General features: G+C 39.2%; 1 protein-coding gene across 3 annotated transcripts in view; it reads left to right on the forward strand.

The window, feature by feature from the left end:
- LOC122789919 (cytokine receptor common subunit gamma-like) overlaps positions 1–23758 on the forward strand; it is a 1562088-nt gene that overhangs the window by 1391904 nt on the left and 146426 nt on the right. For all 3 annotated transcript variants that reach the window (XM_044057381.1, XM_044057379.1, XM_044057380.1), the window contains one exon: positions 16456–16555. In XM_044057381.1, the coding sequence (XP_043913316.1) occupies positions 16456–16555 (100 nt within the window). The remainder of the gene's footprint in view (positions 1–16455; positions 16556–23758) is intronic.

The raw sequence follows: 23758 nt of genomic DNA on the forward strand, positions 1-23758 counted from the left end.
GTTCGCTGATGTGGTGGGACTATGTGATCCTGGAATTGTGTTGTGTGAGGTTACCTTCTCCTCCTTACTGGTTACACCAGTTTTGAGATGAGAGAGCTCAGCCTCCAGTTTGGCTAAATAGTTGCATCCCTCACATATATTTGAACCTGTTTGGAGGAGGAGAGGGTTGTCTGTGTACATGAGACAGTTGTAACATTGCCTCAAAAGTCCCAGATTCACCAGCTGGACTGGAGAGGAAACCATTGACTGACCTTTGGACATGCTAGAGTAATATAGGGAAACTGAATTTAAGACGGACCAATAGAGGACAGGGTAATCGTAGAGAGTATAAGAGTAAGTACTGCTTATGGTTTAATAGTGCTAACTTGTAGGATTACTTAATTGGACCAGTGAAGGGCCTTACAATGAGAATATGGTGTTTAAGTTGAGAGATAGAGCAGTTCTAAGGGAAAAAGTGAAGAGCAGACTTTGTGGAGTCAGGAATAGTTTAAACCCAATTAGGCGGCGCTGCCCGCTGTTGCGCTATGCACAAAAACGTGCAAAAACGTGCAAAAGAGGGTTTTAAGAGAGGAAGATGAAGGAGTTTGGAATTGATCCAAAATGGCCAATAAAACTACAGTTTCAAGTCAGTAACCACTCCCACAGGGGCAGGCAGGCTGCTTAATGTTTTTCCCTTCCCTTTAGCCCAAGCAACAAATGGCCTCCAAGAAACTTACAAACAGTTCAAGAACAGCAAGCCTGTAACTGAACTATTTTAAATCTCAGAAAAGTGGGAAAAAAGCAAGTTTTTTTTGTTTTTTTGTTTTTTTTTCAGAGATAGCAAAGGTTCACAAGTATCAACAAATTATAACAGTGCAGTAAATTACCTCACACAAGAGTGCTAGGCCAAAGACAGATAAAATGCAAGTTTTGAGAAAAAAACAATTTTAAAAATAAGTGCAAACAGGAAATTCAGTAAACAGCTCTAGGTTGTGCTCTAAATACAGTTACTAATGCAGAAATCAAGTTTAACAAGCCAGAAAATGCTCAAAATAGGCGGCTATGCAGAAAAACTTAGCAAATAAACAGAGGAAAAATACTTAAAATCTCAAAAGTGGCTCCTTTTTTCTCTCAGCATTTTCTCCTCTTGGTGGGTGCTTCACCAACAGCCAACAAGCCTGAAAAGATGCTAAATCCATGAGGCAAGCAGGTTTTAAGAGAGGAAGATGAAGGAGTTTGGAATTGACCAAAAATGGCCAATAAAACTACAGTTTCAGGTCAGTAACCACTCCCACAGGGGCAAGCAGGCTGCTCAATGTTTTTCACTGCCACTGATCAACAGAGAGGCTTCCCTTTAGCTCAAGCAAAAAATGGCCTCCAAGAAACTTACAAACAGTTCAAGAACAGCAAGCCTGTAACAGAACTTTTTTTAAATCTCAGAAAAGTGGGAAAAAAAGCAAGATTTTTTTTTTGTTTTTGTTTTTTTCAGAGATAGCAGAGGTTCACCAGTATCAACAAGTTATAACAGTGCAGTAAATGACCCCACACAAGAGTGCAAGGCCAAAGACAGATAAAATGCAAGTTTTGAGAAAAAACAATTTTAAAAATAAGTGCAAACAGGAAATTCAGTAAACCGCTCTAGGTTGTGCTCTAAATATAGTTACTAATGCAGAAATCAAGATTAACAAGCCAGAAAATGCTCAAAATAGGCGGCTATGCAGAAAAACTTAACAAATAAACAGAGGAAAAATACTTAAAATCTCAAAAGTGGCTCCTTTCTTCTCTCAGCATTTTTTCCTCTTGGTGGGTGCTTCACCAACAGCCAACAAGCCTGAAAAGATGCCAAAACCATGAGGCAACCAGGTTTTAAGAGAGGAAGATGAAGGAGCTTGGAATTGACCCAAAATGGCCAATAAAACTACATTTTCAAGTCAGTAACCACTCTCACAGGGGCAGGTAGTCTGCACAATGTTTTTCACTGCCACTGATCAACAGAGAGACTTCACTTTAGCCCAAGCAAAAAATGGCCTCCAAGAAACCTACAAACAGTTCAAAAACAGCAAGCCTGTATCTGAACTTTTTTAAATCTCAGAAAAGTGGGAAAAAAGCAAGATTTTTTTTGTTGTTTTGTTTTTTTCAGAGATAGCAGAGGTTCACAAGTATCAACAAGTTATAACAGTGCAGTAAATGTCCCCACACAAGATTGCTAGGCCAAAGACAGATTAAAATGCAAGTTTTGAGAAAAAAACAATTTTAAAAATAAGTGCAAACAGGAAATTCAGTAAACAGCTCTAGGTTGTGCTCTAAATACAATTACTAATGCAGAAATCAAGTTTAACAAGCCAGAAAATGCTCAAAATAGGCGGCTATGCAGAAAAACTTAGCAAATAAACAGAGGAAAAATACTTAAAATCTCAAAAGTGGCTCCTTTCTTCTCTCAGCGTTTTTTCCTCTTGGTGGGTGCTTCACCAACAGCCAACAAGCCTGAAAAGATGCCAAAACTATGAGGCAACCAGGTTTTAAGAGAGGAAGATGAAGGAGCTTGGAATTGACCCAAAATGGCCAATAAAACTACAGTTTCAAGTCAGTAACCACTCCCACAGGGGCAGGTAGGCTGCGCAATGTTTTTTACTGCCACTGATCAACAGAGAGACTTCCCTTTAGCCCAAGCAAAAAATGGCCTCCAAGAAACCTACAAACAGTTCAAAAACAGCAAGCCTGTATCTGAACTTTTTTAAATCTCAGAAAAGTGGGAAAAAAGCAAGATTTTTTTTGTTGTTTTGTTTTTTTCAGAGATAGCAGAGGTTCACAAGTATCAACAAGTTATAACAGTGCAGTAAATGTCCCCACACAAGATTGCTAGGCCAAAGACAGATTAAAATGCAAGTTTTGAGAAAAAAACAATTTTAAAAATAAGTGCAAACAGGAAATTCAGTAAACAGCTCTAGGTTGTGCTCTAAATACAGTTACTAATGCAGAAATCAAGTTTAACAAGCCAGAAAATGCTCAAAATAGGCGGCTATGCAGAAAAACTTAGCAAATAAACAGAGGAAAAATACTTAAAATCTCAAAAGTGGCTCCTTTTTTCTCTCAGCATTTTCTCCTCTTGGTGGGTGCTTCACCAACAGCCAACAAGCCTGAAAAGATGCTAAATCCATGAGGCAAGCAGGTTTTAAGAGAGGAAGATGAAGGAGTTTGGAATTGACCAAAATGGCCAATAAAACTACAGTTTCAGGTCAGTAACCACTCCCACAGGGGCAAGCAGGCTGCTCAATGTTTTTCACTGCCACTGATCAACAGAGAGGCTTCCCTTTAGCTCAAGCAAAAAATGGCCTCCAAGAAACTTACAAACAGTTCAAGAACAGCAAGCCTGTAACAGAACTTTTTTTAAATCTCAGAAAAGTGGGAAAAAAAGAAAGATTTTTTTTGTTTTGTTTTTTTCAGAGATAGCAGAGGTTCACCAGTATCAACAAGTTATAACAGTGCAGTAAATGACCCCACACAAGAGTGCAAGGCCAAAGACAGATAAAATGCAAGTTTTGAGAAAAAACAATTTTAAAAATAAGTGCAAACAGGAAATTCAGTAAACCGCTCTAGGTTGTGCTCTAAATATAGTTACTAATGCAGAAATCAAGATTAACAAGCCAGAAAATGCTCAAAATAGGCGGCTATGCAGAAAAACTTAACAAATAAACAGAGGAAAAATACTTAAAATCTCAAAAGTGGCTCCTTTCTTCTCTCAGCATTTTTTCCTCTTGGTGGGTGCTTCACCAACAGCCAACAAGCCTGAAAAGATGCCAAAACCATGAGGCAACCAGGTTTTAAGAGAGGAAGATGAAGGAGCTTGGAATTGACCCAAAATGGCCAATAAAACTACAGTTTCAAGTCAGTAACCACTCCCACAGGGGCAGGTAGGCTGCGCAATATTTTTCACTGCCACTGATCAACAGAGAGACTTCCCTTTAGCCCAAGCAAAAAATGGCCTCCAAGAAACCTACAAACAGTTCAAAAACAGCAAGCCTGTATCTGAACTTTTTTAAATCTCAGAAAAGTGGGAAAAAAGCAAGATTTTTTTTGTTGTTTTGTTTTTTTCAGAGATAGCAGAGGTTCACAAGTATCAACAAGTTATAACAGTGCAGTAAATGTCCCCACACAAGATTGCTAGGCCAAAGACAGATTAAAATGCAAGTTTTGAGAAAAAAACAATTTTAAAAATAAGTGCAAACAGGAAATTCAGTAAACAGCTCTAGGTTGTGCTCTAAATACAATTACTAATGCAGAAATCAAGTTTAACAAGCCAGAAAATGCTCAAAATAGGTGGCTATGCAGAAAAACCTAGCAAATAAACAGAGGAAAAATACTTAAAATCTCAAAAGTGGCTCCTTTCTTCTCTCAGCGTTTTTTCCTCTTGGTGGGTGCTTCACCAACAGCCAACAAGCCTGAAAAGATGCCAAAACTATGAGGCAACCAGGTTTTAAGAGAGGAAGATGAAGGAGCTTGGAATTGACCCAAAATGGCCAATAAAACTACAGTTTCAAGTCAGTAACCACTCCCACAGGGGCAGGTAGGCTGCACAATGTTTTTCACTGCCACTGATCAACAGAGAGACTTCCCTTTAGCCCAAGCAAAGAATGGCCTCCAAGAAACCTACAAACAGTTCAAAAACAGCAAGCCTGTATCTGAACTTTTTTAAATCTCAGAAAAGTGGGAAAAAAGCAAGATTTTTTTTGTTGTTTTGTTTTTTTCAGAGATAGCAGAGGTTCACAAGTATCAACAAGTTATAACAGTGCAGTAAATGTCCCCACACAAGATTGCTAGGCCAAAGACAGATTAAAATGCAAGTTTTGAGAAAAAAAACAATTTTAAAAATAAGTGCAAATAGGAAATTCAGTAAACAGCTCTAGGTTGTGCTCTAAATACAATTACTAATGCAGAAATCAAGCTTAACAAGCCAGAAAATGCTCAAAATAGGCGGCTATGCAGAAAAACTTAGCAAATAAACAGAGGAAAAATACTTAAAATCTCAAAAGTGGCTCCTTTCTTCTCCCAGCATTTTATCCTCTTGGTGGGTGCTTCACCAACAGCCAACAAGCCTGAAAAGATGCCAAAACCACGAGGCAACCAGGTTTTAAGAGAGGAAGATGAAGGAGTTTGGAATTGACCCAAAATGGCCAATAAAACTACAGTTTCAAGTCAGTAACCACTCCCACAGGGGCAGGCAGGTTGCTCAATATTTTTCACTGCCACTGATCAACAGAGAGACTTCCCTTTAGCCCAAGCAAAAAATGGCCTCCAAGAAACCTACAAACAGTTCAAAAACAGCAAGCCTGTATCTGAACTTTTTTAAATCTCAGAAAAGTGGGAAAAAAGCAAGATTTTTTTTTGTTTTTTTGTTTTTTTTTCAGAGATAGCAGAGGTTCACAAGTATCAACAAGTTCACAAGTATCAACAAGTTATAACAGTGCAGTGAATGACCCCACGCAAGAGTGCTAAGCCAAAGACAGATAAAATGCAAGTTTTGAGAAAAAACGATTTTAAAAATAAGTGCAAACAGGAAATTTAGTAAACAGCTCTAGGTTGTGCTCTAAATACAGTTACTAATGCAGAAATCAAGTTTAACAAGCCAGAAAATGCTCAAAATAGGCGACTATGCAGAAAAACGTAGCAAATAAACAGGGGAAAAATACTTAAAATATCAAAAAAGGCTCCTTTCTTCTCTCAGCATTTTCTCCTCTTGGTGGGTGCTTCACCAACAGCCAACAAGCCTGAAAAGATGCCAAAACCACGAGGCAACCAGGTTTTAAGAGAGGAAGATGAAGGAGTTTGGAATTGACCCAAAATGGCCAATAAAACTACAGTTTCAAGTCAGTAACCACTCCCACAGGGGCAGGCAGGTTGCTCAATGTTTTTCACTGCCACTGATCAACAGAGAGACTTCCCTTTAGCCCAAGCAAAAAATGGCCTCCAAGAAACTTATAAACAGTTCAAGAACAGCAAGCCTGTAACTGAACTTTTTTAAATCTCAGAAAAGTGGGATAAAAGCAAGATTTTTTTTGTTTTTTTTGTTTTTTTTCAGAGATTGCAGAGGTTCACAAGTATCAACAAGTTATAACAGTGCAGTAAATGACCCCACGCAAGAGTGCTAGGCCAAATACAGATAAAATGCAAGTTTTGAGAAAAAAATGATTTTAAAAATAAGTGCAAACAGGAAATTCAGTAAACAGGTTGTGCTCTAAATACAGTTACTAATGCAGAAATCAAGTTTAACAAGCCAGAAAATGCTCAAAATAGGCAGCTATGCAGAAAAACTTAGCAAATAAACAGAAGAAAAATACTTAAAATCTCAAAAGTGTCTACTTTCTTCTCTCAGCATTTTCTCCTTTTGGTGGGTGCTTCACCAACAGCCAACTAGCCTGAAAAGATGCCAAAACCATGAGGCAACCAGGTTTTAAGAGAGGAAGATGAAGGAGTTTGGAAATGACCCAAAATGGCCAATAAAACTACAGTTTCAAGTCAGTAACCACTCCCACAGGGGCAGGCAGGCTGCTCTGTTAATGATTTCCTCCACTGGCCTGGGTATAGAGTTTGATTCCTTCCATATTTATTTTCTTACTGTCTGACTCAAGTTATTTAACCACACATAGCACCTGGTACACCTCTATTAACCTTACCTTTTCTAATACACACACGCACGCACACACACACACACACACACACACACACACACACACACACACACACACACACACACACACACTTGATGTTATTTGTTTGTCTAAGACAAATGTACAGCATTTCATGTTGGAAAGACTGAGAGAAAATTACAGCAGAGAATAATTACTTGATTTCTAGTTTTCTGTGTAAAGAAATTAAGAAAATATTACTATACAGAGGCATTCAGTGAAATGTAACTATTACAAGAAGAGTGTGTGTGTGTGTGTGTGTGTGTGTGTGTGTGTGTGTGTGTGTGTGTGTGTGTGTGTGTGTGCGTATGTGTATGTGTGTGTGTGTGTGTGTGTGTGTGTGTGTGTGTGTGTGTGTGTGTGTGTGTGTGTGTGTGTGTGTGTGTGTGTGTGTGTGTGTGTGTGTATGTGTGTGTGTGTGTGTGTGTGTGTGTGTGTGTGTGTGTGTGTGTGTGTGTGTGTGTGTGTGTGTGTGTGTGTGTGTGTGTGTGTGCACGTGTGTGTGCGCGTATGTGTGTGTATTAGAAAAGGTAAGGTTAATAGAGGTGTACCAGGTGCCATGTGTGGTTAAATGACTTGAGTCAGACAGTAAGAAAATAAAGATGGAAGGAATCAAACTCTATACCCAGGCCAGGGGAGGAGATCATTAACAGCTCAGCATTTTAGTCTTCTGCAGTAACTTCCAGAAGTCAGCACAAAATAAAGGTTCTGGTTGGAATTAATTCATAAAACCTATTTTGAAAGCAAATTTTAGTTCAGGTTTCATTTTAAGAAGAAGAAATAAGAGGAAATCATGAGTATTTTAATATTTTAACCAGCAAATCAGTTGTAGTTGGAGGTTGATCTTAAAAGGGAGGAGATTGTTTATTTGTCAGATGGCAAAGGGAGTGCAGTTCTACAGTTTAGCTTTTCTTACCAAGCATAAGGTGTCCCTGAATGAATTGCTGGATTTTTAAGGTTCTGTTAGGTGTTGGTTCTTTGACTGAAGTTTTTTTTTAATTTTGTAGAATTTTACTGCATTGTATATTGAGGGATAGAGTAGTATTTTATCTGAGCTTTGTGAGCTCTGTATATGATATGTGATATGGTAGTTATAATTAGTTCAGGTTCTAAAAGGGAATACAATGATGAGCTCAGTTAGAGAGGTTGGATGCAAATTAATTAATTTTATTATAGTACTGTTCAAACTTTTCATTAGTGCAATCTGAAGATTAGTGAACATTTTAGATGTGTAAAACAAGCTAGGAAGTAGGAGGGATGTTATAGTAACTTTTCTATTGTGGTCAGTAAGAAATGACATGGCTTTGTAAAGTAATCCTAATTTGCAAAGTTTTTTTTTTGACCACAGCCCTGATGTGCTGGTCACATTTAAGCTAGTCATCTATGAGGACCCCCAGTAGCTTTGTATGGATGACTTGTTCTATTTTGTTATTGTTAGATGAGAATATATGTAGTGCAGTGCTGGTTGGTGAGAGGTCACTGGAAGTAAACGTGATTCATTTAGTTCTTTGTGATTCATGAGTAGTTAGGATTGTTCTTGGCAGCTCTCTGAAGAGGAATAGGAGTCTTCAATGACCGGGGTTATGGTAGTGCTCTGACTGTGCAGACAATAGTTGTCAGCATATTGCATGACTGTTGCATGTTTGGCTGCCTTGTGCATGTCATTTAAATATGTATTAATATAGTGGGAGGTTCTAATATTGACTTCAGGGTACTCCTGTTTGCACTGGCTAGTGAGTAGAATAGGAATCATTTCATTTGACAGATTGTGTAATGACTATTGAAATGCTATAAAACCATGCAGTGGTAGTGCTGCTTTTTCCTAATTGTGAGAACTTGTTGAGTAGATGAAGAGGTTAAGATACAGTGTCAAATGCCTATGAGAGGTCCCGACATAGGGTAGTTACAGGGGTACCTATTTTTTCAGTTTTTGGTCACTGTGTCTAGAAAGTGTAGTAGGGCACATTCATTACTGTGATAGGGCTAGAAGCCATGTTGTGTGGAGGAATGTAAATGTTCATTTAGTACCACATTTAGGGATTGGTGATGAATGCATCTTTCTAGTACTTTACATAGTGGAGGGAATATTACCATAGGTCAATAATTTGAAAGTTCAGTTGAGCTATCTCCTTTATGCATTGTTATAATGTATATGGTTTTCCATATTTTTGGAACGTAAGATTCTTGTAAAGGCTACTCTGAAGCCTCTGACTGTGCAGACCATAACAACCTGTGACAAGTTCTTAGAATGATGGGGAGGGAACAATGGGTCACATCATTTGTCTCATAAGGAATTTGTCTGCAGAATAAGATGCAAGAATTAGAACTGAAAATGGAATAACTGACAAGTTTAAGATTGAAAAAGGAATGTGACAAGGCTATATACTGGCAGCCTACTCATTCAATCTACATGCTGAAAATATCTTGCAAAATGTTTCAGGACAAATAAGGAGTTGGTATCCAATTTACCAGAAAAATACTGACCACCTTAGCTTTTCAGAGGATACCACTTTCATGACTAAAACTGAGAAAGAATTGATGGACTTGTCAATGACAGTGATGACAGAAACTACAAAAGCTGTCTTGTGCTCAACATAAGAAATAGATATTATGTCATCTAGCCTTATTAATTCTTTGCAAATAGATGAGGAAGAAATGGAGGTGTGACGGGTTTTATTTTATTTTAACTTATTTATTTATCTGAGCTCAAAGATCCCTGCTGAAGAATAATGCAATCATGAATTTAAAAGCTCATTGTTTCTTGGAAGGAAAGCTTTGGTAAATATGGACAAGATTTCATGTATATGACATTTTCATGTCTATGGTTTTCCCAGCAATAACATATGGCTCTGAGAACTGGATTATACGTAAGGCTATGCATCAGAACATCAGTGCTTTTGAAACTTTGGTGTTGGAAAAAATGCTGAGATTTCTATAGATTTTCAGAAGATTAAATTAGTTAGTAAGGAATAATCCATACTGTTCAGCATAAGATCTTATAGTAAAACTAATTTTCCTATACTCTGTACATATAATGAAAAACTGGGATTCATAAGACAAGACACTGATGCTATGAAAAATCAAAGGTAAAAAAAGACTGGATTAATACATTTGAATTGTCAAGACCTTATAGAAGCAGTTTGTTGGCAGACAGCCCTACTATGTTAACATCCTTGAGGACACAAAGGGTCAGATTTGTCTAAATGACTAAATTATATTTTAGTGCATATACTATGTTTCTCAATTACCAATATAAATTCAAAATATATCATAAAGAAGATAGTATGCATTAAAATCTCAAACATGTCACTTAAATATTTCCTCATATAATCCAAATGAATTGTTCGTACAATACTGAAGAATCAACTCTAAGAAGCTTATGAAAGTGTCATATACTTTTAATTTCCCAATGTGTCATTTTTGATTATATTATCAGTACTGAATCTTAATTTTATTCCATTAATATCGTTGTCAATCGCTAAACATATCAGAGATAACATATGAAATACAAGTATTTCAAAACAAAAACATCTGCAAATTTTCAAACTTTATTTTTTCATTTTTTAATATTTATTTTAAGCAGTAAAACTGAGAAATTTCAGATCTTTTAATACAAGATGGAGTCTGGGTATTGAATGAGATACATTCTTATTCCTATATATGTGCTTTTAAACAGTGATGTATATATAGGTTCATAGGTGTGTACTAGGTTAATGCCCTGAAGCCTTTACAAACCTAGCCTATAGGATTACCCTGGCATCGTGCCACCTGACCTTAGTTCCCAGTGCCTTTGTCGAGTAGAGCCACTGGAGTTATCCCCTGGGTGAATTTTCTATTACTTATCCACTCATCAAGATTTCTCTTGAAGAGGTCCAGTCAGGTGCTCCGCTTGACATGTATGGGAAGTCTGTTCCATAGCATGGGCAGTCTCTGGGCTATGAATGTGTCCCTCCAGCTTGTTCTGTGGATTGTGGTAATGAGGTTGAGGTCTCTGCAGTGTGTAGTATGGACGAATTGGGATTTCTTTAGATGTAGCATTTCTAACATATCTGGGTTAGGCATGGCTTTGTACGTCAAACAGAAATCGCTTCTAAGTAGGTGATATGAGACAGAGAATAGTTGGTGTTTTTTGAGTCTGTCCATATAAGACAACTGTTTAAGGCCCAGAATCCTCTTTGTGAGGTACTTTTGTGGCCTCTCCAGTTGTTGCAGATGTCTAGTGAGGTACATGCCAAATGGGGCATTGTACTGAATGAGTGGCCTAATGAGGGAAGAGTAGAGGGAGACAATGACCTCTTTCTTCCTGGATGCAGAACCCTTAGTAATGAGATGTGCCACATAGAAGCCACAGTGACAATGTGGTGCTCAAAAGAGAGGTTGCTGTCAACCTGTATTCCCAGATCTATTATAACACCTTCTGTGTTCAGTGGACTACCATCGATGATGTAATTCATAGGAACTGAGTTTTTCCCAAAAGGGATTCTGAGTAATTTACAACACATATTTTGGCATTGAGCTTAAGGTCATGGTTCTGATACCAGTAGCTGGTCTCAGTGAGGCCTTTCTGTAGGATGTCAATATCACTTGAGGAGTTAATTATGGCTCCCAACTTGCAATCTCTGCAAACTTTGTCAGCCAGAATCCCTTTGTGTTGGCCTGGACTTCAGAAAAGTAGATACCAAACAATAGAAGACCCAGGACTGAACCCTGTAGATCTCCACTTGTGACTGGTCAGCAGTCTGACTTGGAGTCAGCTAATTTCACACTGTGGGTTCTATCTGTGAGCCAGTTTGCAACCTACCTAGTGATATAGGTGTAGATGCCTAGCTTCATGAGTTTTTCTGTGATTACTGAGTGGGAAATGGTATCAAAGGCCTTGGCCAGATCAAGGTAGGCTGTATGAACCACCTTGCCTTCATCCACAGCTCTGGTGACTGACTCAAAGAAGTCGGCCAGGTTGAGCAGGCATAATCTACCCTTCACAAAACAAACTGTGTGGGATCCATAGTTTGTAGATTCCCTATATCCTTTTTTATTAGGTCCATAATGATGTGTTCCATAGCTTTGCATATCAGACCTGTCAGGCTAATGGGGCGATAGTTCCCAGGGTCTGTAGTCACTCCTCCTTTGTGGAGAGGGATGACTCTTGCAGTGTGCCATTTGGTAGAGACAAAGCCTGAGGTGAAGCTTTGATTGAACAGGGCACACAGGTAAGGTGCCAGTTCACTCTGTAGTTCATGTAGAACACAGCCAGGGATATTGTCAGGTCCCATAGAAGCTGTATTCTTGTCCTTGGATAGTGCTGTTTTAACCTGTTCAGCAATAATACTGGGTGCCTGGCAATCTACTGGTATTGTGATTGGTCCTTTGGTGGGGAGAGTGAGGTAAAGTTGGCACTACATCTGTCGGCCAGTATATTGGCAATACCTGTTGGCTCAGTATAGGAGGTGAGTGCCATTGTGCAATAGCTCCAAACAAATCTGGGCATTGCTGTGGAGATTATTTACATAACTATAGAAGGCCTTGTGGTTGTCTTTACTATCTGCTGCAATTTTGTTTTCATAGCTAGCTTTAGAGGATTTGATGAGGGATCTCAATTTTTTGTTGGGGATGATAAGGGAGTTTTTCCAGTCTTGGGACTTCACCTTATTCCGCATCAGTTTCCTCCTTCTGTTGTAGAGTTTGTTTATGGCAGGGGACCACCACACTGGCTTCCTTTTTATTGGAGGAGAGCATCTCAGTTCTATTGGGTATGGCGAGATCCTTGCATTTGTGTATGTGTTCATACAGAGCATTAGTGTATGATTTGGTGGTCATGCAGCTGTTCTCTAATTGCATGGGTGCTGAGAAGTTAGCCACCTCTGTTTTTAGGAGCCCACCGTTAGCTTTGGAGATGTTTTTCATGGTGGTCACCATTGCAGGGGGGTGGTGGTGGGATGGATGTGGATTTCCAAGGTGATTAGTTTGTGGTCAGATCTAACCAGGGAGCAGTTAACTATTGGTATAGAGCAACAGTTGTCCATGTTAGTAATGACCAGGTCAAGGATGTTGCTACCTCTAGTGGGGGGTAAGAGCGAGCTGGACCAGGGTATTGGAATTGATGAATTCCAGGAAATGTTGAGCAAGTGTATTGGTATATGAGTCATTTTCCCAGTTAATGGAGGGGTAGATGAAGCCACCCAATATGAGAGTGGTAGGTTGCACCCTGATATTCGCCAGTGTGCTTAGGGACATGGTTGGGGACCTATAGCAGGCTACGACCTTAATCACTATCTTACCCAATGTTAGCTGCACCTGAAGTATCTCTGATGTGGTATGTTGGGCTACCAGTCTGGAGGTGTGTGCATCCTTTATGAATATGGAAACACCACTGCCTTTGAAGGTTTGTTCCAAGTTCTGGGGCCGAAAGGTGTGGAATGAGTTATAGCCTGGTAGTGCAGGGGTGCTTTCTGCTGCCTTGAACCAGGTCTCTGTTACAGCACAAATGTCAATGTTCTCCATTTTAAGGAGTGCCTTGAGTGAGTGCATTTTGAAATTTAGACTTCTAACATTGAGTAGCATGATCCTCAAATTGCATTAGTTTGTAGCTGTTATGGTGGTAATTTGGCCTTTGGAACACTGCCTAAAAAGGTACTATAGAGGTGGGAAGAGCCTTGGCCAGTATCCAGAAGTGCAGAGGTGACAGATGCAGGCCATCTCTGGCAAAGCATTGAGGTCTGTCAATCATGTAATCCCAGGCAGACAGATACTGGATCCCTTTAGAATGACACCAGAAACTTAGCCAATTGTTGAAGTCACTCATTTTCTGCTTGTACTGTGGTATCATTCTGGGTGATGGTAGGAGGCTACTCAGGGCTAGGTCATACCTGCCTGGGCTACATAATCTGAGAGCTCATCCACGTCTCTTTTCATGTAGTCCAGGGAGGTATGTCTCAGGTCATTTACACCCACATGTACAATGACAGAGTCATATTTGTACCTGTTGTTGAGGATCCTGAGTGCATGTGTTATATGGCAGATCTTGGTACCTGACAGACAGCTGACTGTTACTTTCTCCTTATTCAACCTAGTGAGTGGGACATCAGTGTGCCTCACTATCACGTCACCTATGATTAGTGTGTTGGGCATGCAGTTTTGCCTTAGGGGTTTTAGTTGAGTGGCACACTGTTTAGGAGGGTTATGTGTTGCGTGATTAGTCTTGTCTTGTGGTCGAGTGCGTTTCTGCCTTGGAGGTCTCTGCTGTATGGTATGCAATGCCCATAGTCAATGATATAGTCTGATATAGCTTAGTAACATTAAATTTAGCATGAAGGATAGCTATACAGTAACGTTCACTGTGTCTTTCATAACTAAGATTATGGTGCTTGGGTCATGGTTGACTGACCGATAGACCTGGTTATCAAAAGATTAAATAAATAAAAATAAATTACAATATGGATATGATTGCTTACATCATAGCTCATGTCTCTCTGTTGACTAGCTATAAGGTACTTATGAAAAATTATTAAACTCACACAGAATGATCAGTGCATGTATTTGCTTTGTATTGTATATTCTGGACATGGAGACAATATATATATATGTATGAGGATATTCATGGTATGGAGAAAAATGCATATCCCAGATGACTGATAAATAATTATTCTAGGACAAGTATAGAAGAACAATATGGACATTCACAAATGTGGACAGTAAACAGGTATCAGTCTCCTGTTACTCTGCATTAAAGTGCTAGAGAGGGTGAGTCCCAAACTAATATGTAAAGTAGTAGAATATAAAATGGGAGATGAGCAGTTTGGATTCAGATCAGGATGTAGCACAACTGACCTGATGTTTGCAGTGAGACAGAAAGTTAAGAAGAAGCTAAATATGAAAAAAGTATACAACTGATCATTCCTACATATGGAAAAAGCATATGACAAGGTCCCAGGAAAGATGATTTGGGCAGTCCTGTAAAGGTTTGAAGTCCCAGAAATGTATGCAGAATTAGTACAGGCTATATACAAGGACCCTATGATGCAGGTATGAATGCTTTCAGACTCGCAGAGTGGTTCCCAGTGGGAGATGGCACACATCAGGATTCAACTCTGAACCCACTGCTGTTCATCATTGTGATGGACCACATTAGCAAACAGATGTGAGGAGCAGATCAACAATGCTTTAGTATGCAGATGATGTGTAATTACAGTCAGACTCTGAACAGGAATGTCAGCAAATGATAGGTAAATGGCATGCAAAAATCAGAGGCAAGTGGGATGAAACTCAGTACAGACAAGATACTTTTCTTGGCAACAAAACTGAAATAGAAGGAATTAGCGGATCAGGTTAATTTTCTGGGAGTGGTAGTTGAGGAGAAAGGAAGTCTGAATGAGGAGGACAAAGCTATAATCAGAAGGGATACACTCATCTGGCAGACAGCATCAGGGATATTTTGTGAAAGAAGAATGTTAAAGAAGCTGAAAAGTAGTAAGTTGTATAAAACTGTGTAGAGACCGGTACTAGTAATGTTGAAAAGAATTATATACCTGTAAATTTAATAAAGAAAGCTTTGATAATCATTTAGGATACAAACATACATATTTTTGTTGTATACTTAAATGTCAAGGATGTATAGAGTCACAGACTGAGACAGACTAGCAAGTACACAACTACATTACATGAGGTTGCATAGGGAACTACAAAATGGATATCTCAGGAATTTTATGTAACAGAATGCCTACTGTGGCCTATAGCTGTACATAGAAGTCAAAAATCTATAACTTAGTCTGTAAATTTGCCTTAACACTTTGATTTTTCAATGCCAAGGGAGCATTCCTAAAGGGAAGGGTAGCATTAGTATTTATTTCTCTAGCAACAACATTGCCCTTCACTCATGTTTTTCTTTTCTTGTACAGTACAATGTATACTGAAGAATTGCCAGTGCTGATATAATTCACACTGAGCATTTAATTCTCTCTGAGACTACTGCTTGTTCTTAAATGATGAACTTATATTATTTTAAATTTCTGCAACTGCCTGTTTGAATTGGATCATGTCTGAAAAGGGTTATTGGACCCTGCTAACAAAGCACGACAGTGAAATAAACAAAACAAAAATGCAGAGAACGGATTTTCTCTGTACCTCACTAAAGACTGCTCTCACAACCTCTTATTATCTGACAGCAGACATTCATTAACAGTCTGTCCAGTAGCACTAGCCAAGATTATAAACTCACCCGTACACTAGCAGTGATACCATGGGAAATGTGGAAAGCTTTGTCCAGAGTGTTATAAGTGATGCACGTGTATGTAGGGAAACTATGCAAAGTTGTTGTTGTTTGTCTTTCGGCTTTTCCCAGTTAGGGGTCGCCACAGTGGAACTCCGGTCCGCTAATGATTGGCAGTAGATTTTCACGAATGCCAAGCTGCCAGCTTGACGTTCAACCTTCAATGAAGGCATGCCCATTTACGCATGTCTTTTGAACGCCCACCCAACCGCGAGGAGGACATGCAGACTGCACACAGAAGGCTCTCCAGCCGAGAATCGAACGGGAGAACCTCTTGCTGTGAGGCAACAACACTACCGCTGCACCACTATGCAAAGTAAAAATGCAATAAAGTACAATAATTACAAAGTGATGCAAGCACAGAGCAACTTTTCTAGCAAGTGTCTGAAAATAAATAAAAGTTCAATGAAGAAAATCACTAATTTTCTGTTAGGAAGTATAGTTATACTGCATATCATTCAATTATTTGATATTTAGGATTTCATTTTACTGCTGGGATGCTGCTGACAGTTATCTTATTTTTTTTAGACACTCTTTCTGTATACTTTTGGCTTCGATATGTCGTTGCTCCTGTGGTATCCTTCCTCGTACTGGTACTTCTTTGCTATGGATTAATGCGAGCTGAAAGGTATGTATGTTCTGTGTAGCAGAAAGCCATAGGCATATGGAAATGTCAGTGACAGCAGCAGGAGCTGTAGCAAAAATGTGCTCATAGTGATCAAATATACTTATGTTGTATAATGTTAAAGCCATACATACTAGTAATGTTGAGAAGAATCATATATCTGCAAATGTAATAAGGAAAACTGTGATAATCATTGAGGAAATAAACATGAATGTTTTGGTGTGTACTTAAATGTCAAGCATGCATATTGTCACAGACTGAGAGATTTATAGTCATAAGTTCATAGATTTATACTAACTAGTGGTATATCAATCACTGTAGCCTTATCCAACAGTGCCATAGAGGAACAGCTCTAGGAGGTGAGTTAATAGTTTAGAAGATGATGATTAGATGTAGAGAAATTTTAGAAGATACAGGCAGAATATTTTCAGCTCAGATTAGGTTAGAGGGAAGAGAAATGAGGTAGTTGTAGAATGGGAAAGAAAAGAGTGGCGTTGGGACTTGATAATGTTTATTTAGCATAGTTAGAAATTTGTAGTTGGTGGCTGCTGGGATGATTTTACATGTTTCCTACAATTAATCTAAATGAAATTAGAATGTTGCTAGACTTTTACACTATCTGAAAAGGTTAAAACTTATTCTATGGGGAGGTGCTAGATGTACCTCTCAAAGTCTTAGCTCAAGAACTCTGGACAAAGCTTAAAATAATGTGGTTACAAAGGTCCAAAAATAGGGCCAGAGGTTATCTAAACAATTCTATTTTGGTTTGAGATTTACTGTGGAGTTGACTGGTAACAGAAATTTTATTTGAATTTATATTTTATTTTTTACCACTGTTTTTCGCTGTTTGTAGGAAGGAAGGAAGGAATAGCTTGTCGACAAGAAGATGTACTTTGATTTATATTTTGTTTTGCCTTTAATTTTCACTTTTCGTGGTTAGATTTTAGACAGGTAAACTCTAGCCAGCACAAGGGCCTAGTTATCTATAAATTCACACAGACTGCAGAGAGGATAATCCAGAGCTTCTCTAAACAACCCTATCTTGGTTTGTAATTTATTGATCTTCAGTGTTAAAAAGAAGTGTGACTGCTAGTGATAGTGAGAGTGCAATGTAAAGGAATTACTTCTTTTGTTTGACTTTCAGATCTTTTTCGGCCAGGACACTGACTTTACTGTACATACTTTAGTATTCATAGGATCATAGGATCGTAGAATGTTACTAGGCTAATGGTCCTAGGACTCTTACAAGCCTAGCCAAGTTTTACCCTTATTTCCACAATCAGTAGCTGATGGCCCTGTCCAAGAAGGACACAGGTGGAACCCCTGGGGTGAATTCATGGTCACCCATCCAATCATCTATATTGTGCCTGAAGTGGGCCAATGAGATGCTCTGCTTGACATGAAGTGGGAGTCTGTTCCAAAGGTGTGTGTCAAAGGAAAAAACTTCAAAGACCCATTCACGTAAGCTTCAGGTATGGCACCCTTTATTACTTGCAGCAAGGAGACAAAACATGCAGATACAGGTTTTTGTCTAAATTACTAGTAGGTAGTATGCTTCTTTTATACAGTTCTATGAAATGTTACTTTTCTATGGTTGACGTAGTTAGACACAGCTTTCTGTATTATTCTATAGAAAATGTTACTTAGATTTCCTGCTGACATGTCCAAATTTAAAACTCACTATGTGTTACATAGAAAACGTTACTTGGATTTCCTGCTGACATGACTGGATTTATGAAAAACAACCTGGCCTTGGGGCTTTATCTTTAGCCCACTACAAACTTTCTATTCTTCAATTATGCAGTTCTAATATATATGTGTTACATTTCAAGGTACATTTCTAGCTTAGGTACAAGTAATGCTGACTACTGTTTATTTTTTCAAGCAGCCTTTGTTTTCATTATCAATAGCTTCAGCAGTTATGTGCTTTTCTCATAGCATAAGCAGAAAATCAATAACTCTTTGTTTAAATCTCATGACATTAGTAGAAATGAAACATCTATTATTATTTTCATGACATTAGCAGAAATCAAATGCTTTCCTGTTAATTTCCAAAGCATAAGCAGATCATAGCTGCGCATATGACATAACAGGATTAGAATGTAGCTTCTGCAGATTTATGCAGTGTGAACAGAATAAATGTATGAACCCTTTTTAAACCTTGAATGCACTAAGCATGCATATTACTAATACATATTTTTCTAACATTTCCCCCCTTTTAATACTTTTATTCCACTTTCAAAATAAGCATACACAATTTTTTCTTCCCCTAACCTCTTCCTACTCAGGATTTGCAGTTAAGAGAGTCATTCAGTTTAAACTTATGATAGCATTTTCAATTTTTCAACAATTCTTCAAGTTCAGCACCTTGGTATAAGGTTTCTGAAACTGACATGTCTATAAAGTCTTTAATCAGTCTTTTCATGCAGGGGATGCAGCAGCAAATACATACCACCAGTAGGATCATTCCTACACAGATGGCAATCAGGATGTTCATCAGGATACTGCCCCACCCCCCAAACAATCTCTTGAAAAAGTCCGTCAGTGGATTTGGTCCTTGTTTGGTCACAGCCGACACTTGCTGAATTACCTCAAGGTGATTGTCTGTCTCGTGTTTGTGGTCAGGAATGTACGAACAGCACTCCTCCTGGATTAAAGCGCAAGTACCTCTTCTCGCCGCTAGGGTGAAGTTGAAAGCCATGCGGTTTTGAAGCACTACAGTTCTCATGGCAGTCAGTTCATCAGTCACCAATTCTAGAGCAGAAAAGGTTGCATTGCTCATTATTTCGAGAAGTTTAGACAGTTTTCTCAGTTCCCAGATTGATTTTGTTGCTCCATATGCTGGCAGTATACCTGTCCATGAGATGATGGTATCACCCAAGTCCATATGCGACAGTCCATTTTCCCTATGCCCACAGCATGATGTTTTTTCCAGCCCGCATTGATCTGCCCCACTGGATTGACAGGCTTCTTGAGTTCTCGTCGAACATTTTGAATTTTCCCCTGAGGCAAAACTGCTATGTGTCGTATGGCCGGAACCAGGTACCCCAAATAACAACTGCCGGACCAATTCTCAGGTAACCACTTGTATGCTTTCCTACCACATACAAAATAACAGTCCTCTACTTTGGTAGTAACTTTGCTATGTCCTGGTTCTGGATGAAACATTTTTTTGTCAACTATAATCAGTTGTTTATAGAGGCCAGCATTATGTCTTACTTCATCAGTTGTCCTATGCATTAGTTCAAAAAATGAATCATAGGTTGTGTTGCAATAGGAACCTGTGTTATCAGTTTTATTGTAGCATCTATAGGGAGCAGTCACATTGCAATTGCTCCAACCCACCTGAACTGTATCATTTTTGTAAAAAACGCACAGTCCCCTTCTGTCAAACAGACAAGTGCAATGCTACTTTATCTTGTGATGTAACATCTGATGTATCATAGACTAAATTTTCCCAGGTCTTGTTCGCTCCTAGGGGTACTGAAGTTAACAATAACCCCCCGTATGCTGTTGGCAAAGCTGTGCAAATCCAGCAATTCAAAACATTGAAAGTCCAGCATGCACATATTTGATTGCCTGGTAAGTGTTGAAATTTGGTGCCACTCTACGTGCAACTCTCCATGTTTATGCAGTTCAGTTTGTGTGGCTGGGAAAAGGAATGTCCACAACAAAAAGATTATTGTCACTAGTACAGTTAACAGGATGATTATGCAATACTCCTGAGGAAATGGTTGTTCTGCATTCCTGTTTTCTCCGACTCTTCCGAGTAGTTTTATTTGGATTTTTCTGGATTCTATCATTTTTGCTTTTGACATGTGATCTTACTCTCTGCCCTAATAGGACCTTCAGCACCGATGGTTTCTTCACTGGGGTTGAGACGGGTCAGTCCTATTGATCTGACCCCCCTTTGTAGCCAGACTTTGTGCTGAGGGCCCTGATGGAGAGGTAAGATTTTTGTCCAGTTCAAAGTTCTTAACTAGTTTGCAGTGCGTCAGGTGGAACCACGAGGCTTGCTCTGCAATTTTGACTGCAGTAGGTGTCGAAAGAAGCACCTGGTATGGACCTTCCCACCTTGGTGACGTCCAATTTTTCTTTTTTATGGCCTTTATCCACACCCAGTCCCCTGGGATCACTGCCACTTCCGATGTTTCGGTTTGTTCTTTATCTGAAACAGAATTTGACTGCAACAGATGTTTAGAATTCAACAAATTTCTCATATATTCGCTAGTACATAGTCAGCTTCCTGGTCTGCGGGCATGAGAAGTTTCCACTGAGGTGTATAATAAGCCCTTCCAAACAGGTTTTCAAAAGGATTCAATCCTTTTGCAGTTGGAACAGTTCTCATGCTCAACAGTGCCAGGGGCAGACAATACAACCAGTTCTTTCCTGCCTTGGCTATTAATTTTCTTAATTTATTCTTTAATATTCCATTATGCCTCTCAACTAGCCCTGCAGATTGCGGTTGGTATGCACAATGATTTTTTAAAGAAATGCCAAAATGCTTACTTAATTGCTGTATGGTTTGGTTTACAAAGTGTGTACCATTGTCACTGTAGATCCTTTCTGGAATGCTAAATCTAGGGATGATTTATTTGACAAGAACTTTTGCTACTGTGGCTGCATCTGGGTTTTTGGTTGGAAAGGCTTCCACCCATCTGGAAAACATATCTACAATGACAAGACAATACTTCTTATTTTCACATTTGTTCAATTCTATGAAATCCATACAGATAGTGTGAAACGGATATGGTGGTGTAGGGAAACTCCCTTGCTTGGGCTTTAGCGCCCCTTGTGCATGATGTTTGTTACAAATTTGGCACATCAAACAAAATTTTTTAGAGTAGATTGTAAATCCGTACGTTGTGAACACCTGCTTCACCAGCTGTACCATCCCCACTGTTGAGACATGGCATTGCCCATGGCTCAACAAAGATGCATATCTAAACAAATTAGATGGTAGTATCGGTTTCCCTTCTTTAGTGATGTACAGCCCCTTTTTGAGAATTGCTCCTCGTTTTACCCATTTTTGTTTTCAGCTTGCGTAGTGAGTGTCTGCATTGTCTTTAACATTTCTAAGTCTAAAATCTCAGAGGGTTGTAGTTCCTCATTTAAAAGAAATACTTCTGAAGCTGCTTGTTTTGCAGCTGTATCAGCTCTCGCATTACCTTTTGAAATCCTATCTTGTTGCTTGGTGTGAGCTGTGCATTTACAAATAGCTACTTTCTGAGGTAACTGAATAGATTCTAAAAGCTCTAAAATAAACTGTGCATGATTGATAGGTTTGTCAGTAGATGTTATCATTCCTCGGTTTTTCCACTGTTGCGCCAAAACATGTACAGTAGAAAAAGCATACTGGCTGTCAGTAAAAATGTTTACACATTTACCCTTTGCTAGGGTACATGCCCGTGTCAAGGCAATCAATTCTGCTGCCTGTGCAGATAAGCTGTGTGGTAAAGGTTTTGCTTCTATAATCTCAGTGTCAGAAACTACTGCATATCCTACTAGGTTCTGTCCTGCAGGACCCCTTTTGCACGAACCATCCAAGTAGTATGTCACCTCGGCATCATCCAAGGGGGCATCCGTGAGATCTTTTCTAGGTAGTGTCTTTTGCTCAATCACCTGCAGGCAGCGGTGTGGTGTGCCGTCTGCAGGTGTTTGGAGCAAGGTAGAAGGGTTCAAAGTCGTGCATCGTTCAATTGTCATGTGAGGTTGGCTCAACAATATAGTCATACAGGAAAGATGCCTAGCAAGGGAAAGATATGCTACCTTCTCTTACAGTAAAATAATTGTGACTGCATGAGGCACTCTCAAAGTGAGAGGGTGGAATAAAACTACTGAGGCCGAAGCCTGTACTGCCATTGCAGCTGCAATTACTGCTTGTACACAGTGAGGTAAGGACCGTGCCACTGGGTCTAGTTGTGATGAATAGTAAGCAATTGGGCATTGCTTGTCTCCATGCTGTTGTGTTAACACTGATGTCATATAACCTTGCTTACAATCTACAGTTTGGAAAAAACTATTATGGTAGTTTGGTAATCCCAGAACTAATGAGGACGCTATCAACTGTTTCAGTTTGCAGAAAGCAGATTCTGCCTCTGGTGTCCATTGTAACAAATCCTGTGCTGCCATAGGCTTTTTATATATCAGGTCAGTCAGAGGTGCAGATTCCAAGGCATAGTTTGGAATCCAACTCTGGCAAAAATTAGTTGTACCCAGGAAGGACATAATTTCCTTCTTGGTAGTGGGTTTTGGTGCTTGCAAAATTGCTACTTTTCTGTCCTCGTCTAATGTTCTACCTTCCTAGGATATCACATATCCTAGGTATTTGACTTGTTTTTTCCAAAGCTGCAGTTTATTTTTGTTTACCTTATGTCCTTCAGCGGCTAAAAATCGTAATAGCTCTATGGTATCTTCTTTGCAATCTTGCTGGGTGGGGGCCGCCAGCAAGATGTCATCAACATAAAATAAAATATGACTGCCTCTTGGTGGGGTAAATCCCACCAAGTTGCTTGCCATTTCTTGTGAGAATATTGTTGGACTTTCACAATATCCCTGTGGTAGTCACTTATATGTATACCTTTTCCCCTGAAATGCGAATGCAAACCAATACTGGCTGTCAGGGTGTATCGGTATCGAAAAGAACGCATTGCTGATATCTACCACAGAAAAATATTTTTGTTGAGGTTTTAAATCATTCAACAATGTGTGTGGGCATGGCACTGTAGGTGCCCTTGGTATTACTGCATCATTTACAGCTTGTAAATCTTGGACCATACACCATTCTCCATTTGCTTTTTTAACAGGAAATAAGGGTGTGTTACATGGTGAATCAGGAGATTCCACCAGCACCCCTTCCTTAAGTAAAGCTGCTATGATAGGTTTGATTCCTGCCTCTGCATCTTTTCTTAAGGGATACTGTCTTTTCTGTGGTCTGAATGCTGACTTTGGTGTGATAGTAACTCATCCCGCTGCACGAATAAGTCCTACATCTGATTTTCCTGTTGACCAGAGAGTTTCTGGTATATTCTATAAGGCATTTTCTTTCTCCTTTAATAGGAGTGCTAATCAGCTGTCCTTGCTAGACTGCAAGTGTACGGCTGGGTGGGTATGAGTTATCCAATTCAGCTTCTGTATTTGTATTCCCTGCTCTGACAGTTCTAATTCTGTCTGTTTCTCCCATCTCGTGACTTTTTCTCCTAGGTC

The sequence above is a fragment of the Protopterus annectens genome, chromosome 15.part0 (assembly GCF_019279795.1).
Source record: "Protopterus annectens isolate FY-2018-M chromosome 15.part0, PAN1.0, whole genome shotgun sequence".
Classification (NCBI taxonomy): Eukaryota; Metazoa; Chordata; order Ceratodontiformes; family Protopteridae; genus Protopterus; species Protopterus annectens.